Source organism: Bos taurus, chromosome 24 (genome assembly GCF_002263795.3).
Source record: "Bos taurus isolate L1 Dominette 01449 registration number 42190680 breed Hereford chromosome 24, ARS-UCD2.0, whole genome shotgun sequence".
Classification (NCBI taxonomy): domain Eukaryota; kingdom Metazoa; phylum Chordata; class Mammalia; order Artiodactyla; family Bovidae; genus Bos; species Bos taurus.
In genome coordinates, this window is record NC_037351.1 from 38,778,232 (window position 1) to 38,795,267 (window position 17,036).

Genomic DNA, 17,036 nt, shown 5'->3' on the forward strand with positions numbered 1-17,036 from the left:
GTGCCAGTGTACCTGGAGCGAACACCATGATTTCCTCCAGCCGCCGCGCCCCAAGGTAAGGAGAGACAGACGGGCAGGCGGAAGGTGAGGGGCAGGCCACGGCTTGGGGGCCGGTGCACGGCGCGCTGGGCGCGGGTCGGGCGGTCAGCACCTCGGACAGCTCTGGCCGCGCGGTCCCGGCCCCGCGCGCTCCACCTCCACAATGCACCGCTCTGCCCGGCGCCGCGACGCGAGGAGCGGAGGCTGCTGCTCGGTCCAGCTGTCATGCCCGCGCCAGCGCGGCGCACCCGCTGCCTGGGGAGCAGCACCACTTCCACCGAGAGGGACCGACGGATGAGGAAGAGAGAAAAGGTAAAGGCCCGGCTTCCCGGCAGGGGGCAGCTAATTGCTTCTAATTACCTGCTGTCTCTCGCCCCCCCCGTGGATGTTGGACTGGCATTTAGGATGAGTTTGCCCTTTAAAAAAAATTTTTTTTAAACTCAAAAATCTTTACTCTAGAGGCTGACTCGAGTTCTCCGAGTTGGGTTGGCTCAACAGAGGGGTGGGACCCCTCTGTTTAGTTAAGGGGTCCTTGGAGTCCATGACTCCTCTCTCAACATAAGGTCGGAAAGGATGCTGGAGGGAAGAAGAAGTTGAGGATGGAGCATGTGAGGAGGGCGCCACATCAGGCCCCCTGCTCCCAGGCTGCTCTGAAAGCTCCGAGCTTGGACACCCTCAAGGTCATCGTGTGAGAGATAGCAGGGCTGTCCAGAGCAGAGGAAAGAGGCATAGGTGAGGCAGGTCTCCTCCACCAACACACACACACACAACCCCTGTGAAAGGTGGGGCAAAGAGAGTTCCCTTCAGGTGTGAGAAGAGCCCTGAGACCAATCAAGAAACATCAGTGCTTTCCCTGCCTTTATCCAAATGAACACCCACCCAGGTGTACACCCTGTTCTATTCTGAAGTTACCCAGACGTGGCCACCACCGTGCTCACTTCAAGCTTCTAATACACTGTTATTTTAAAACATTTTCTCCTTCTGCCAAGAACTGCTTGTGTGGTGTGGACAGCCCACACTAGATATTACCCAGCTTGAAACAAATCCATCTGGGTTACAACCCCCAAGCTAGGGTGACATAAGGATCCTCTACACTCAAAGCAAACATCAGTGGCTTTGGGTTTTAGCCTGTTTTTGAAGCTGAGTGGAGTTTTCCAAGAACAAAAGGTGATCCGGGTCATCACTGGTGTTTCACTGGGGTTTCTTTATTTGTACCTCTCCCTGGAAAATGTAGCTTTTCTGAAAACACCAGAATTTCTTACTAATTTGGTTGGTGGCCATAAGCTCTACACTCTTTTGGCAAATAGCAAGCATTCAAATGGCCTTACTGGCACTAGTTTTGTTCAAAGCCATCTGATAGATTGCAAATGCAAATAGTTTTACAGCTCTTGGACTACAGTTTGCATGGAGGCATATGGGCAGTCTGAGCAGAAAACAATCAGTACTGCTCTTAGCACCTGGCTCAACACAGCCTTGAACAGATGGGGCTTGCCTCAGCAGCAACAAGACGCAAGTCATCTGATGGGCAGGATGAAGGGTGTGTATATTCAGGATGTCGTCTTCCCACTTCTTGGGTTACACCAGAAATGGGAAACCAATGATGCGTCACTCTCTCTGCTTTATTACTGACAGAAGTGCAAGACACTATTTGAAATACTCTTTAAACAACTGAAAGACCTCATTTAACATGCTCAAAAGATCTCTCATAAGCTTAAATTTTAATGAGTTTATTCCCTTAGTGCATAAACAATTTACTCTTTATTAAGTTCAAGAAAAAGCAATGGAGTGTAGGAAGATAAAAAAGGCTTGGGAATTAGTCCGACTCAAATAGAACATCTTCACTATTTACTAGCTGTGTGACCTCAGATAAGTGACTTAACTGTATTATCTGCAATAGAAGGATTATGGTATCTTGAATGTTTGTTGTGAAGATTAAATGTGATAATGGATTAATGGATTTATTAAGAGCACTGGTGGTTTAGTCACTAAGTCGTGTCCAACGACCCCAGGACTGTAGCCCGCCAGGCTCCTCTGTCCATGGGATTTTTCAGGCAAGAATACTGGAGTGGGTTGCTATTTCTGTCTCCAGGAAAAAATAATGGAGTGTAGGAAAAGAAAAAGGCTTGGTAATCAGTCCGCCTCAAGTATTAAACACATTCCAGGAAATTTCTGGGAGTGGAGGACACCCTGAAAGTGAAAGTGAAAGTCGCTCAGTTGTGTCTGACTCTTTTCGACCCCATGGACTATACAGTCCATGGAATTCTCCAGGCAAGAATACTGGAGTGGGTAGCCTTTCCCTTCTCCAGGGGATCTTTCCAACCCAGGGATCAAACCGGGGTCTCCTGCATTGCAGGTGGATTCTTTACCAGCTGAGCTATGAGGGGGAACACCCTACAGGAATGAAAACTAAATATGTTAGATATTCTCCTAACCTGTAATTCTCCAACCTGACTGTGCACGTGAATCCCATGGAGATCTTGTCAAAATGCAGATGATGACTCATGAGACTGCAGGTGGGTCTGAGATCTGCATTTCTAACAAGCTCCCTAGTGATGTCCTTGCTGTAGGTGCTGCTGGTCCGTGGGCTACATTTTGAGTAGCAAGATGTTGATGTATTAGCATTTAAAAAGAAATTACTTTTAGCACATCTTTTAAAATATTTAGAAACACACCCTTCATCCTGCCCATCAGCTGACTTGCCTCTTGTTGATGCTGAGGCAGGCCTCATCTGTTCAAGCCCATGTCCCTTTTCAGTCAGTCCCAATCCACCTCTGCATGTCCCCAAGTCCCTGATCTGCTTTCTGTCACTATAGCTTTTCCAGCTTTTTCTAGAATTTCACATCAATGAATTCCTACAGTGCGTGCTCTGTGGTGTCTGGTTTCTGTTGTTCCATACATTGTTGAAATTTACCAACGTTGTACCTCTATCTGCCACAATTTGTGTAGCTCAATAGCATTGATGGACTTCGAGGATGTTTTAGTTTCTGGCTATGATGAATAAAGTTATTGTCAATGTTCTGCATAAGTCTGGGTGTGGATCATGTGCCCAGTCACTCTGTTCTCTGATAATCACCTAGGAGTAAAATGCATGGGTCTTAGGGTAAGTAACAGCTTAATGCTATAAGAAACTATCAAATTGTTTTCCAGGGTGGTTGTAACACTTTACATTCCCACCAGAGTTCTAGTTGCTCCTTGTCTTATATCTCATCAACACCTAGCACTGTCAGTCCTTTTACTTTTCTGCCTTCTACAGGGTATGTAATGATACCTCACTATGGTTTGAATGTACAGCTGAGAATGCACTAGCCAATGGGATCCAAGTGGTAAAAAAATTAAGCCATGGGGAACTCTCTAAGGAGGAGAATAAGAGGTTGTTCTGGATTAGGAGTTGTGAGGTTGAAAGATGAGCTTCACAAGAGCAAAGTAAGAAAGCTGCCAGGACTGGAGATAGGCTTTCTTGGTTTAAGGTGGAGACCTGAAGGACAGCAAGGTCTCGAGAGCACCTCTGTAAGTGACTGCAGAACAATCCCCAGGGAGGAAGTGAAAGAACCCAGAGACTGAAGTGAGCGATGCAGAGGTCACTCTGGAAGGCTAGTGGACAAAGATGAGGAGATAATGGGTCTCACGGCTTGGCTTCCATCAGCGGATGTTGGGCAGGGGCATGGATAGTTAGAACTACTGAGAAGTTGCCAGATACATCTAAGGAGAAGACAGTTACAAGGTCTTTGAATAAGCCAATAATGCATAACTAGCATAGTAACAGGCTTCTCTGGGGTGGCTTACAAGGTAAAGAATTCACCTGCAATACTTCCTTGGCGGCTCAGACAGTAAGGAATGTGCCTGCTATGCAGGAGACCCGCGTTCTATCCCTGGGTAGGGAAGATCCCCTGGAGAAGGAAATGGCAACCCACTCCAGTATTCTTGCCTGGAGAATTCCATGGACAAATGAGCCTGGCAGGCTACAGTCCATGGGGTTGCAAAGAGTGGAACATGACTGAATGACTTACACTTTCACTTTCTTTCGTGGTAATTGATTTTTACACCACTTTAAGTAACAACAGTAGACCTTAGGCTAGATCTTACTGCTTTAGAGAGAGACTGACCTGAGTTCAGAAAATAAACAATCATTTTCCTAGCATCTGAATGTTAAAATAAGTGCTTGAAATGCAGAGCAGGGGCTAAAGTCTTGAAAGCCGAGGCTTTCAATCAATTGCCAGAGCAGAGGGGAAAGGTTTTGGGTCCCAGCCTCAAGGTTAAGCTTGTAACATAAAGAGAGTCGGAATGAAAAACAGGAAAAAAGCATAGCCAGTTTTGCATTTGTTTTATTTTGTTTGAAAACTCATTCAAACCCGAAAGGAAATATTTTGCATTTATTTTGCTTGAAATCTCCTTTGGGGCTTGGAGGCAAGGTTTTTGTTTTTGTATTTGTTTTTTTTTAACAAGGATAGATAAGAAACTATAGATTTAGAAAGATCTCCAAACAAAGGGACTGTATCTCAGCCTGCCCCCAGCCCCGGTCAATCCATGGAGAGGCAGGGCCCGTCAGCTACAAATTGGCCCTTGCCACGTGTGCTTGCCATCCACCTCTACAAGGATTACATCATGTGCTGCCACAGTTGCTGACCTTCAACACTCCTGGAAGGAGTTGAGGGTAGAGAACAGAAATAAGGAATCTGTGCTCAGGGGAAAAACTGGCATGACAGGTCTTCAGATGTTCTCAGGAGCTGATTTTATGAGCCCATTCTTGTATCTCCTCATATCTAGAAAAGCACTAAAATCCTTCATGGTGACGACTGTTCCTCGTAACCAGCAAAGGCTTCATGAGACGTCACGAGAAACTTTTTGGAAAAATACTTGCTTGATTGCACATATTCCCCTCTACCAAAATTACATCTATACTGACCTTCCCCCCTGCCCCTCTGGAGCAATTTCTCAGAGCTATCTGAGGTTGTTGTCCAGGATGCAGTCTTCATATTACCCCAAATAAAACTTAACTCTCATGTTGTGCATTTTTTTTCAGCCAGCAGGCCTCAAGGGGAAATGACTTGAGAACCCAGATGAACTTGGAAAAATCCCAAGAACTTCATCTGACTTCCAAGGGTTCATAGCTCAGAAAGTTCTCCAGCCTCTTGAAAATTTCCAGGCTGAGGCTAGAGGGATAATGTACAGATGGCAAAGTGAACAGTCAGGCACTTGAGCTTCAGGGTCACCTTCTAGGCCCCTTCCAGCCCTAGAGAACACCCACACACACAGAAGGGCTTGGACACATAGGGACAGGTCTCAGGCTCCATCTCAAGATGGGTCCTCAGGTCAGAATAAGGAAGGCTCCAGAGGGGCCAGACGCCATGCAGAGACATGGGCATCTAAGACGATGGACCAGGCATCAAGTCTCAAAAGTAAAGGACAGACAAAGTCATGCCTAGGCAGAGTGCTTGCTCAGTTGCTCAGTCATGTCAGATTTGCAGCCCTTTGGACTCTAGCCCACCAGGCTCCTCTGTCCATGGGAGAATACTGGAGTGGGTTGCCACTTCCTTCTCCAGGGGATCTTCCCAAACCAGGGATCAAACCTGCATCTCCTGTGTCTCCTGCATTGAAGGAGGGTTCTTCACCTACTGAGCCATCAGGGAAGCAACACCAAAGGCAGAGCAGGTACCTGCAAACTGGACACCCTCCCCACCCCCTCCCCTTGAGTTTAGACACAGCCTCAGAAGAAACGTGCACAGTGGAGATCCTGTATTAGCTATTTAAAATCCAGAACTTTACCCAGAAATTTCTGAGTAATCAATCATTTTGACTGGGCCTGCCTAGAAGTAACTAGATTAAGTTTTCTACTATCAGACAAAATGATAAAAAGATTGGCTCTCAGTTATTTAAAAAAAAAAAACCAAAAACCTTTGTTCCCCATCTGAGGTCTGTGACTCTCTACCACCCGCACTAAGTGCTTTTTTTCAGTGCTTGTTTAGGACTTGCACACAGCAGTTCTGGCCAACTGAGATGCTCATCCTTCCATCCCAATCCAAGTTTAGGTATCACTCCTGGAGAGGTTTTTCCTGTCTAACTAATCTTGGTATGTGTAACCACCAACTACTACACACACACACACACACACACACACACAAATATACACACCGTTTATTTTCTAATAGGATCCTAGATTCATTTTTGTTATCGCCCCTTCCCCAACTTGGTATTTCATAGTTATTTGATGTGGTTAAGACTCCATGCTTCTACTGCAGGGGGCATGAGTTCAATCCCTGGTCAGGGAAATTCCACATGCCATGCAGTGTGGCCAAAAAGAAAAAGAAAAACAAACAAACAAACGTGGAAAAGTAAAGTTTAATGGACAAATACCCACAGACATCCGAGCCTCTGTCCACGGAAAAGCATTCGTTTGACCCTGGTCTGATATCTGAGATTTTAAATGAACAGCCACTTCAACACAGAGGGAAGATATACACACTGCCAGTATCTTCACATATATTTACATCTGAACAAAATAACGTCGTAGCTCACTTAATCTGTATGTACCCCACACATATGCATATACATACATAATGTGTGTATTATATGACCAAAACTGCCCTGCCATGCAGACACTTGGAGTTCACACTTACACTTTTCATAAACCTTGGAAAGGATGGTGTCCATTCCCATAAATCCTGCTCTTTCTCTGTCTCTGTCTCCCACCTTCCTTGTCTCCCTCTCTGTGTGTGCATGCCTGCACACTCGGTCACGTCCGACTCTTTGTGACCCCATGGACTGTAGTCTGCCAGGCTCCTCTGTCCATCAGATTTCCTAGCCAAGAATACTGAAGTGGGTTGCTATTTCCTCCTCCAGAGGATCTTCCTGACCCAGGGATCAAACCTGCATCTCCTGTGTCTCCTGCTTGAAGGAGGGTTCTTTACCACTGAGCCACCAGGGAAGCCCCTCGCTCCCGCTCTGCTGCACCCTTATTTCTCCCTACAAGAAGTAACTTTTTTGAGTGGTAAGTCGAGGAGAGAACCTGATACTTGCTGACTGACCCTGCTTCCTCCCTTGGCCTCCAGGGAGCCGGGAGCCTGCAGAAAGTCTGTGTCTTCCTCTGTTCCCCATGTGATCACACCCTGAGGGACGATGCAGGAAGACCTGCAATGTTCCGCACTCCTTTGACTCTGGTGGGTGCAATGACCTCATCTGGGAATTCAGTATCACAGAGCCCATTGGCCTGCTCCTCTAATCCACATTTTCCAGCATCAGACTGACCAGTAATAACACAATGTTTCAATCTATCCCGGCCCGACTCCTTGGCCTCATCTGCTAACGGGTTCGAAACTCCCCTCAGCAAGAAGTTCATCAGAACCCCTCCAAAGCCAGTGTCTCAGAGCACAAATCTGGGCTCAGGTGATCTGTAAGAACCCTTCCAACTCCACAATGAAGCCTAGGACTTACACGCCTGCCTGTCAGCTGGAGGCAGCTGAGATGGAGACAGAACATCATAGACTCGTAGATTCTAGAAGCGGAAGGAAAATAGGATCATCTGTTCACAGCTTTTCTGTGAGAAAACCAAAGCTCAGAGAGAGAGGCTCACATGGTTCCAACAGAACCAGGACTGTGACCCAGGCCCCCTGACTCCCACCCAGTCCAGTGAGACCTGCATCTCAGGAAAACCTGAGTATCAATCCCACTCTTTCCTGCAGAAGAAACAAAACAAAACAGAGTGAGTGTCTTCCAGAATGTTTTTCTCCTAACAATCCCTACTTTCCCCACGTTTATGCTGACTCATGGCATAGCAAAAAAAACAAGTGGAAGATAACGTCCCTCTTAAGTACTTCTCTCTCTGTGGTTTTGGTCCATCAAAGAAAAACCTGTGATTGCCTGTAATCACCTGGGTAACTGAAGACATGCCGGCCGATGATTCATGATCATCAACCTCGAAAGCACCCGTGACGTCGTTTCCTTGGTTGGTGATTTTCTCCTCTTCTACCTGCTCTAAACCACAGACAGACACCTCCTGCACACACAGCTGGTCTTTCCTCCTTGTCAGGGGCACTTAAGACCTCAGGCCACAGCGTCCTCTCCTCCCTTGTCTACCTGGACAAACCCAGCTGTACAGGAGCCCAGATCCTCCTCCTTCCTTCCAGTTACAGCCAGTCCATACCCTTTGACCCACCTCTGGCCACTCATTCCACCTGCCCAGGTGAAATGCTACCATCCGTCTTCTCTGCCGTCTCCTGTGTGCTCTGCTGGTCCCTCTCACCTGGATCATGCCCAGCAACATTTCAGCTCAAATCTCTTCCAACAAAAACAGAAAGCGTTCTCTCTCAAGGCCACTCCCACCTCCACTGTGACCACATTCAGGGCCAGACCAGATTGCTCAGTGGACTGAGTACTCAGGTACCCTCTCCCACGTGTAAAGTCAACATTAAAACAACGAATAGAAGGCCCAACAGAACTGTGAGCTGTTGGCAATGACTTCTTTAGTTCATTGTTTCAAATTGTCAAGTACTAAATTCTTGCATATTTGTTTTGCTATGAGCTTTGCCTTCAGCACACACTCAATCTGCTAAATGGGTGATCCAGAATTTTTGCCCGTTCTCTTATATTCACAACCAAACTAATTAGATTTTCTATACCTTGCTGTCTTCATTTCCTTCTCTCTCCTCTCTCCATTGCATCAATCTGGCTTCTGCCCTAATCACTCCACCGCGAGGCCTATTGCCGAGGTCTTCCCTGATTTCCGAGCTTCTCACGGGTATCTCTCAGTCCTCATTTTAACTCCAGCTCTCAGAAGACTTTGACTTGATCAATCTCTCACTTTCCTTTTGGAACCACTCTTTTTTTCTTGGCTTTGTGATTCTGTGATTTTCCTTCCTTCTCTGACTCCTCCCTCATCTCTGAGCCTTTAAAAGTTAGGGAATCTAAGTTCCTAAGGAACCTAAGCTCCTCCTGGATCCTCTTCTGTTTTTACTTTACAGGCTTTCTCTAGGGAACCCCATCCAGTTCTATGGTTTTATTTATCACGAATTTTTAGAACTCTACAATTGATCATTCAAAACAGCATTTTTAAGAGTAAAGGAGGGGTACTACTAGCAATTAAGCCCAGACTGTTCAGGGCCAACTTGGATACATGGTCACCCTATCTCTATGCCAGTGAGTCCCAAATGCATTGCCCCAATGAAGACCTCTCCTCTAAGCTCCAGACTTATAGAGCGACTTGCCTACTCACTATATGCACTTGGATTCATTAATTCTCACTTTTAACAAACACTGAGATTTTTATAGGTCGAGCACAGTCCCTGATGCTATGACAGGGAACCAAGAAGACAAGGCTTCTCTCCTGATTACACTTACATTCTCATTGGAGAGGGAGGAACAAAAGCACAAACATATAGAAACAGGTATTTTTCACCAGGATGAATGTTGCTATGGAGAAAAATTAACTGGGAGAAGGGAATAGGGAGCGAGTATTGGGAAGAAGTTGGGAATTTTAAATAGTAGTGATCAGGTAAGCCCTTACTGAGCACAGAGCCAGATGACCTAACCCAGTCTCCCCTGCAGTCAGGGGTGACAAGGTGACTGATTTGGGGTCAAAGGAATGAGTGCCAAGGATGAGCATCACTTCCGGTCTGTCCTCTGTTCTCTCCCCAATCAGCTAGACGTCAGCGCACATGGGGATGGAAGAAGAGCTGCTCTGAGCCTGGGTCCCTGGAAAGAAGGCTCACAACTTCTTTGCACTGACTGGACTTTACATTCAGATCAGATCAGATCAGTCGCTCAGTTGTGTCCGACTCTTCGCGACCCCATGAATCACAGCACGCCAGGCCTCACTGTCCATCACCAACTCCCAGAGTTCACTGAGACTCACGTCCATTGAGTCAGTGATGCCATCCAGCCATCTCATCCTCTGTCGTCCCCTTCTCCTCCTGCCCCCAATCCCTCCCAGCAACAGAGTCTTTTCCAATGAGTCAACTCTTCGCCTGAGGTGGCCAAAGTACTGGAGTTTCAGCTTTAGCATGATTCCTTCCAAAGAAATCCCAGGGCTGATCTCCTTCAGAATGGACTGGTTGGATCTCCTTGCAGTCCAAGGGACTCTCAAGAGTCTTCTCCAACATCACAGTTCAAAAGCATCAATTCTTCGGTGCTCAGCCTTCTTCACAGTCCAACTCTCACATCCATACATGACCACAGGAAAAACCATAGCCTTGACTAGACGAACCTTTGTTGGCAAAGTAATGTCTCTGCTTTTAAATATGCTATCTAGGTTGGTCATAACTTTCCTTCCAAGGAGTAAGCATCTTTTAATTTCATGGCTGCAGTCACCATCTGCAGTGATAAACATCTATTTGGTTAAGCCACTAAAATTTTTGGAATTTACCCAGCAGCTAGGGTCAACTAACACAACAGTGATGCTATTAGCCCAGTTAGAGATTCGGCAACAGAAGCTGATGCAGAGATAAGGATTTCAACTTAGATTTAGTTTGATCCTTTTGACACACGAAGCAGTTGAGAATAGTGGTCCAGAGGTGAGAAGAGAGCTGGAGGCAAAGATCTGGAAGTTTTGGAATACAAAGAAGTGGAGTCTTGTCCTAATTTTAATAACAAAGGGAGAAGGTGCACAGGAGGAAAAGATAAAGACCCAGGACGGAGGGTGCCAGCATTTCAACAAATGCATTAAAAAGAGGAGACAGAAGGTAAGAGAAGATTTTCTCAAAAATTTTCATGATTGGTATTTTTAACAATAAACCCACATGGTTGGTCTTAGAATTCTGTCCTTTAAAGGACCAGTTAACCTTGTTAAACTGAGAGTCACAGAAGCCATATTATTGCCTCCACTATTAAAATCTAGAGTTTAATGAATTCTTTAATGCCTTGTTTCCCACACTGAAAGCTCCAAAAATGCAATTAAACCATCCTTCCCACCCAAAATGCCAAAATTCATTTAAACACTGTATCCAGCTTTGCAACCAACAAATGGCCTCTGATAAATCCTCTGACATTTACAATCTCTTTGGTAAAGACACTGTCTTACCTGTATCATCAACACCCTAATTTTTTATTGCTTCCAAAATGCTTGCACGTGCATTACTCATCTGATTCCCCTACAAATCTGTAAAGGTTGGTGCCTATAGCTGGGGCTCCAGACGCACTGACAAATGATCAAGACAGACTGTTACCTTAGTACAGCGCCCACATCAAAGCAAAGCACATTCATTCCAGGAGGCAGGAAGACTGTCTCCTGTGGATATCTGCAAGAAAAATATAACCATTTAAAATGCTATTTCAATTCCATACGTGATCCATTCATCAAGCCCGTATAGTTTATGAGTCTCACAAGTCTTTTTAATGTGATATCAGGGGACAGCTCACTTCCTGACTCACATTTTGAGTCACTGTAAACGATGGCCCAAAGAGAGTGAACAAGTGATAAAGGTACATGCTGGAAATAAAAACAACCATTCATTTGCTGGTCACACTGTCCTTTGTTATAACTGCTTTTAGCAGTTTGAAATATATTCTGAGTAACCCCACCCAGACAGGGACATGGTTCTGCATTTATTTGCCTAATGGAAGTAACTGTTTTGAAATATTCCTGATGTCACTTCTTTTCTAAAAGATTTGTGAGTCAAATAAAAAATAACTTTGAGATGAGTTCTCCTACAAATCCCCACGTTTGCCTAGGCCACTTCTTTGAATGTCTTCAAGGTTTATTCTAAAATGACTAAATGTACATGTAGCTGATTTTATGTTTCAACCTGGAAAGATGATGGTAACTAATTGTTTAGTCAAAGATTGGTCTTCATGTTGCTGTGAAGGTGGGTTTTTTTTTTTTTTTTTTTTTAATGTGATTGACATTTCAAATTATTGACCTTAAAGTGGAGAGTGGAGAGTGAAAAAGTTGGCTTAAAGCTCAACATTCAGAAAACGAAGATCATAGCATCCGGTCCCATCACTTCATGGGAAATAGATGGGGAAACAGTGGAAACAGTGTCAGACTTTATTTTTTGGGGCTCCAAAATCACTGCAGATGGTGACTGCAGCCATGAAATTAAAAGATGCTTCTCCTTGAAAGGAAAGTTATGACCAACCTAGATAGCATATTGAAAAGCAGAGACATTACTTTGCTAACAAAGGTCCATCTAGTCAAGGCTATGTTTTTTCCTGTGGTCATGTATGGATGTGAGAGTTGGACTGTGAAGAAAGCTGAGCGCTGAAGAATTGATGCTTTTGAACTGTGGTGTTAGAGAAGACTTGTGAGAGTCCCTTGGACTGCAAGGAGATCCAACCAGACCACTCTGAAGGAGATCAGCCCTGGGATTTCTTTGGAAGGAATGATGCTAAAGCTGAAACTCCAGTACTTTGGCCACCTCATGCGAAGAGTTGACTCATTGGAAAAGACTCTGATGCTGGGAGGGATTGGGGGCAGGAGGAGAAGGGGACGACAGAAGATGAGATGGCTGGATGGCATCACTGACTCGATGGACGTGAGTCTGAGTGAACTCCAGGAGTTGGTGTTGGACAGGGAGGCCTGGCGTGCTGCAATTCATGGGGTTGCAAAGAGTCGGACACGACTGAGCGACTGAACTGAACTGAAAGTGAGCAGTTACTCTCCGTGACTTGGGTAGGCCTCACTCAATCAGTTGAAGGCATTAAGAGCAAACACTAAAGTTTTCCCAGAGAATTCTACCTGAGCTTTCAACTTCACATCTCACCAGGTGGTGCTAGTGGTAAAGAATCCTTCTGTCAATGCAGGGGACTTAAGTGATGTGGGTTTGATCCCTGGGTTGGGAAGATCCCCTGGAGTAGACAATGGAAACTCACTCCAGTATTCTTGCCTAGAAAACTCTATGGAAAGAGGAGTCTGGTGAGCTACAGTTCATGGGGCTGCAAAAAATTGGACACCACACACACACACAGAACCCTGTACAAAAGTAGGTGTGTACCATCATTCAATATATTTTCAAGCCTTTTAATACATCTTGAGACTGCACAGAACCACACACACACACACACACAATGGGCCTGGTTCTTGTTTGTAAAAAGTAGTTTTATTTCTGTAGGAAATACACTTGAAAGATATTTTCCTATAGAATATATCCACGAATGTACCCTTGATTAAAGAAGAATTAGAAATGACTAAAAGAAGAATATATTAGGGTTCTTCAGAAAAACAAAACCACCTATTGACCTCTTTTAACCTCAACTGTCTCCCTAAATGCCTTGTTTTCAAATAGTCACACTGAGAATCAGAACTTCAATATATGAATTTTGAAGTCATGTATGGATGTGAGAGTTGGACTGTGAAAAAAGCTGAGTGCCGAAAAATGGATGCTTTTGAACTGTGGTGTTGGAGAAGACTCTTGAGAGTCCCTTGGACTGCAAGGAGATCCAACCAGACCACTCTGAAGGAGATCAGCCCTGGGATTTCTTTGGAAGGACTGATGCTAAAGCTGAAACTCCAGTACTTTGGCCACCTCATGCGAAGAGTTGACTCATTGGAAAAGACTCTGATGCTGGGAGGGATAGGGGGCAGGAGGAGAAGGGGACGACAGAAGATGAGATGGCTGGATGGCATCACTGACTCAATGGACCTAAGTCTGAGTGAACTCAGGGAGTTGGTGATGGACAGGGAGGCCTGGCATGCTGTGATTCATGGGGATGCAAAGAGTCGGACATGACGGAGCGACTGTTCAACTGAACTGAACTGAATTAGGTCCATAACACTTTAAGAAACTTGATAAAGAAGAGCAAATTAAACCCAAAACTAGTAGGAGAAAGTAAATAATAAAGATTAAAACAGAAATAAGTGAAATAGATAACAGAAAAACAATAGATTCCATGAAATCAAATGTCTTGTTCTTAGGGGAAAAAATTTCAACAAAATTGACAAACTTTAGCTAGACTGAAGGAAAAAAAGATGTAAATAACTAAAATCAGAAATGAACATGACACTGCAACCAACTTTACATAAAAAGAATGTCATGACTAATTGTTCACCAATAAATTAAACAAAATTGAAAAATGTCCTAGAAACACACAAATTACCAAAACTGACTCAAGAAGGAACAGAAAACTGGCTGAACTGAACCACATGGAACGTGTTCCTTTCATTCATACAGAGGCGGCATTAATCTCGACACGGTCCCTTCCAATCTACAGACCCTGCACCACCAGAAGTTCAAGCTCATCTTCAAACACTTGACATTCGGGAAGCTTCCGCCAACGACCCACTCGACTTTATAGCCAGAGTAAGTGTGTCAACTCTGAGTTACTTGTGTCCTCAGGAAAACAAAAACACAAACCTACCAAAGAACCAGCAAGGGCTTCATAGAGCCGGGAGGCTAGGATGCGATAGGCTAAGGCGTCAGGCACCTGGGAGGTTGGAAGCCTCCTGGCAGGTTGGAAGCCCCAAAGGACGGCCTATTTTGCAAGCACGGGAGGCGGGCGGGGGTGGGCGGGATTATTAGAACTGCCTCCGCCTGGCTGTGAGGTTTCGGGCGTAACATGTTAACATCCAGCAATGTGGAACCTCAAAAAACCTCAAAAGACTGCGTGGTATATCGGCAGGGGCCGGGGGAACCTGCAGCCTCCCACGGATGCGAGGCTTCCCCTTTAAGCACCTGCGCGCGGGCCCGCGGAGGGAGCCCTCCGGAAGTCGCTGCGCGCTGCCACGGAGTCAGATTCCTCCGCCGAGGGCGGGGTCCGGTCCCGCGTCTCGGCCTCCAGTCTACCTAGGTTTCCTCCGTTCCCCGCCGCCCGCCGGCGTCAGGACTCTCAGCTCGCCGCTTCTGCAGCCAATAGTGCTGGCGACCCTGCCCACGGGCGCTCGGGCCTCGGCCCGGCCTGGACTGCGGGGGCCGGACGCGCCGCCGCCGTGACCCGCCCCCGAGCGACACGCACTTCCGGCGGCGGCGCGGCGGCGCGGCGGCGGGCGGCGGAGCGCGGTGGGAGGCGATGGAGGCGCCGGCGGTCCTGATGCAGGACGTCCTGGGGCCGAACCACGCGCTGCGCAGGGATAAAGGCGCGATCATGGACCAAGTTCGGCGGCTGCTGCTGTGCGAGAAGACCGACCTGCTGTCCCAGGCGTGCCCGCCCGCCTGCCCCGTGGCTTTTCCCGACATCTTCCGATACTGCGAAGGCTGCTTCAGACCGCCCTGGACGATCTGGGCCACCTGGGAAGTGCCCGAGCTTGTCACACCCCCGGGGACACCGATGGAGAGCTGAGGCCCTGAGACGGATGCCAGGGTTCGCGTGCCTGGCGGCCAAATATTGACCCATTTACTCTAGGAATCTGTTTTCCACATACTTTGTTTGTGTTCTGAAACCACAACAGTTTCAGATATTGTGCCTTTTAGTCGGAGAAGTCCAGGCTCTGGACAGGACATTTGAAAAGTACTTCCTTTTAAAATGTAAATATGTATTTTACGTACTTGGGGTTACAGGAGAAGCAGATGAGTAAGACCAAGTGTATCTCCACAGGAACACAATTGTGAGAAAAAAAATTCTAAGTGCATGTTCTGATGTCGTGTGCAAAGAATGGCATATTGGATTCTTGTTTTATGGCCTTTTTTCACTTTTCACCTCATGGTTTTGAAATACATGTTAATATGACTGGAAGCCAACACAATACTGTAAAACAATCATTCTCCAATTAAAAGTAAATTTAAAAAAATAAGTACGTGTTAAAAACATGTGCGTCTTACAAGGAGGCAGAAGACTCAACTTGAGTAATTTTTATGTTTGCTCCTGAATGATCAAAGATGGTATTTTTTCAAGAAGGGTGCAACTAACAGCAAAAAGAATGGTGGGGCTGGGGGGCCGCGGGGGGCGGCGCGACGTGCATTCTTTGAGCTGTGTAGTCAGTTATTCTGTGTGAGATAACCTGGCTCCCTTCCTTTTATGTAAATTACTTGATAGTTTTGGCCTCGGTTTTTCTTCTGTAATTAAAGGCATAACTTGATCATTACAATTTAGTTCAGAATTCTGTGATTCTCTTATGGGGCCAAATAAGGGGAAGAAAAAGAAAGATCAGAGTCCTTTTAAAGAAAGGAGTTCTTGAAATCCTCTAGGGACCAAAGTCTGTACTACCTTTCCTTAAATGTACATGGATTTTGTCATTCTGATGGTCAGTACAGTCTCACTGAAATAGCTTAAACTCCTAGTTAAGATAGTTTGTATTAGGAAAAACTCATCTCTTGCCACCTTGGTGAGCAGTTTACATACATAAGGATTGTAGTGAAAACCTCTGATTATATTCTTGCATGATTTGGTTAAATACAGGTTATGGCAATTCAAATACAACACAAATGAACATATCTACGAAACAGATTCAGACATGGAGAACAGACTTGTTGGCAAGGTGTGTGGGGGGGTGAGTTGGGGAGGGAAGGATTGGGAGTTTGGGATTAGCAGATGCAAACTAGTGTATAGGGAATGGATAAACAACAAGGCCCTACTGTGTAGCACAAGGAACTATTAGTGTATTCAGTATCTTGTGATAAACCATAAGGGAAGTTATATGAAAATGGTCACTTGGCTGTACCGAACAAATTAATACAAACTGGAGAAGGCAATGGCACCCCTCTCCAGTACTCTTGCCTGGAAAATCCCATGGATGGAGGAGCCTGGAAGGCTGCAGTCCATGGTGTCGCTGAGGGTTGGACACAACTGAGCGACTTCACTTTCACTTTTCACTTTCATGCATTGGAGAAGGAAATGGCAACCCACTCCAGTGTTCTTGCCTGAGAATCCCAGGGACGGCGGAGCCTGGTGGGCTGCTGCCTATGGGGTCGCATAGAGTCGGACACAACTGAAGCGACTTAGCTGCAGCAGCAGCAGTACAGTTGTACAGTACAATACAATTATTGTAAATCAACCACAATAAAGTAAATTTTAAAAAATAATAAAATTGGGCTTCGCTGGTGGCTCAGTGGTAAAGAACCCACCGCCAGTGCAGGAGACACGGGTTTGATCCTTGGTCTGAGAAGATCTCGCGTGATGCGGAACAGCTAAGCCCATGT

At 45.8% G+C, this 17,036-nt stretch overlaps 1 protein-coding gene across 3 annotated transcripts in view; it reads right to left on the reverse strand.

The window, feature by feature from the left end:
- Window positions 1-14,722, reverse strand: part of AKAIN1 (A-kinase anchor inhibitor 1) — a 47,292-nt gene extending 32,570 nt beyond the window's left edge. Inside the window, exons 1-2 of one of the 3 annotated variants that reach the window (XR_239842.5) lie at window positions 14,637-14,722; window positions 11,193-11,264 (exon numbers count right to left, since the gene is read on the reverse strand). Coding sequence is in view for 1 of the 3 variants with exons in the window: in XM_002697793.5 (XP_002697839.2) it covers window positions 13-28 (16 nt within the window). In the remaining 2 variants the exon portion in view is untranslated. The other 2 variants (XR_239841.5, XM_002697793.5) reach the window with 2 other exon arrangements.
- Window positions 14,723-17,036: the final 2,314 nt, after the last annotated feature.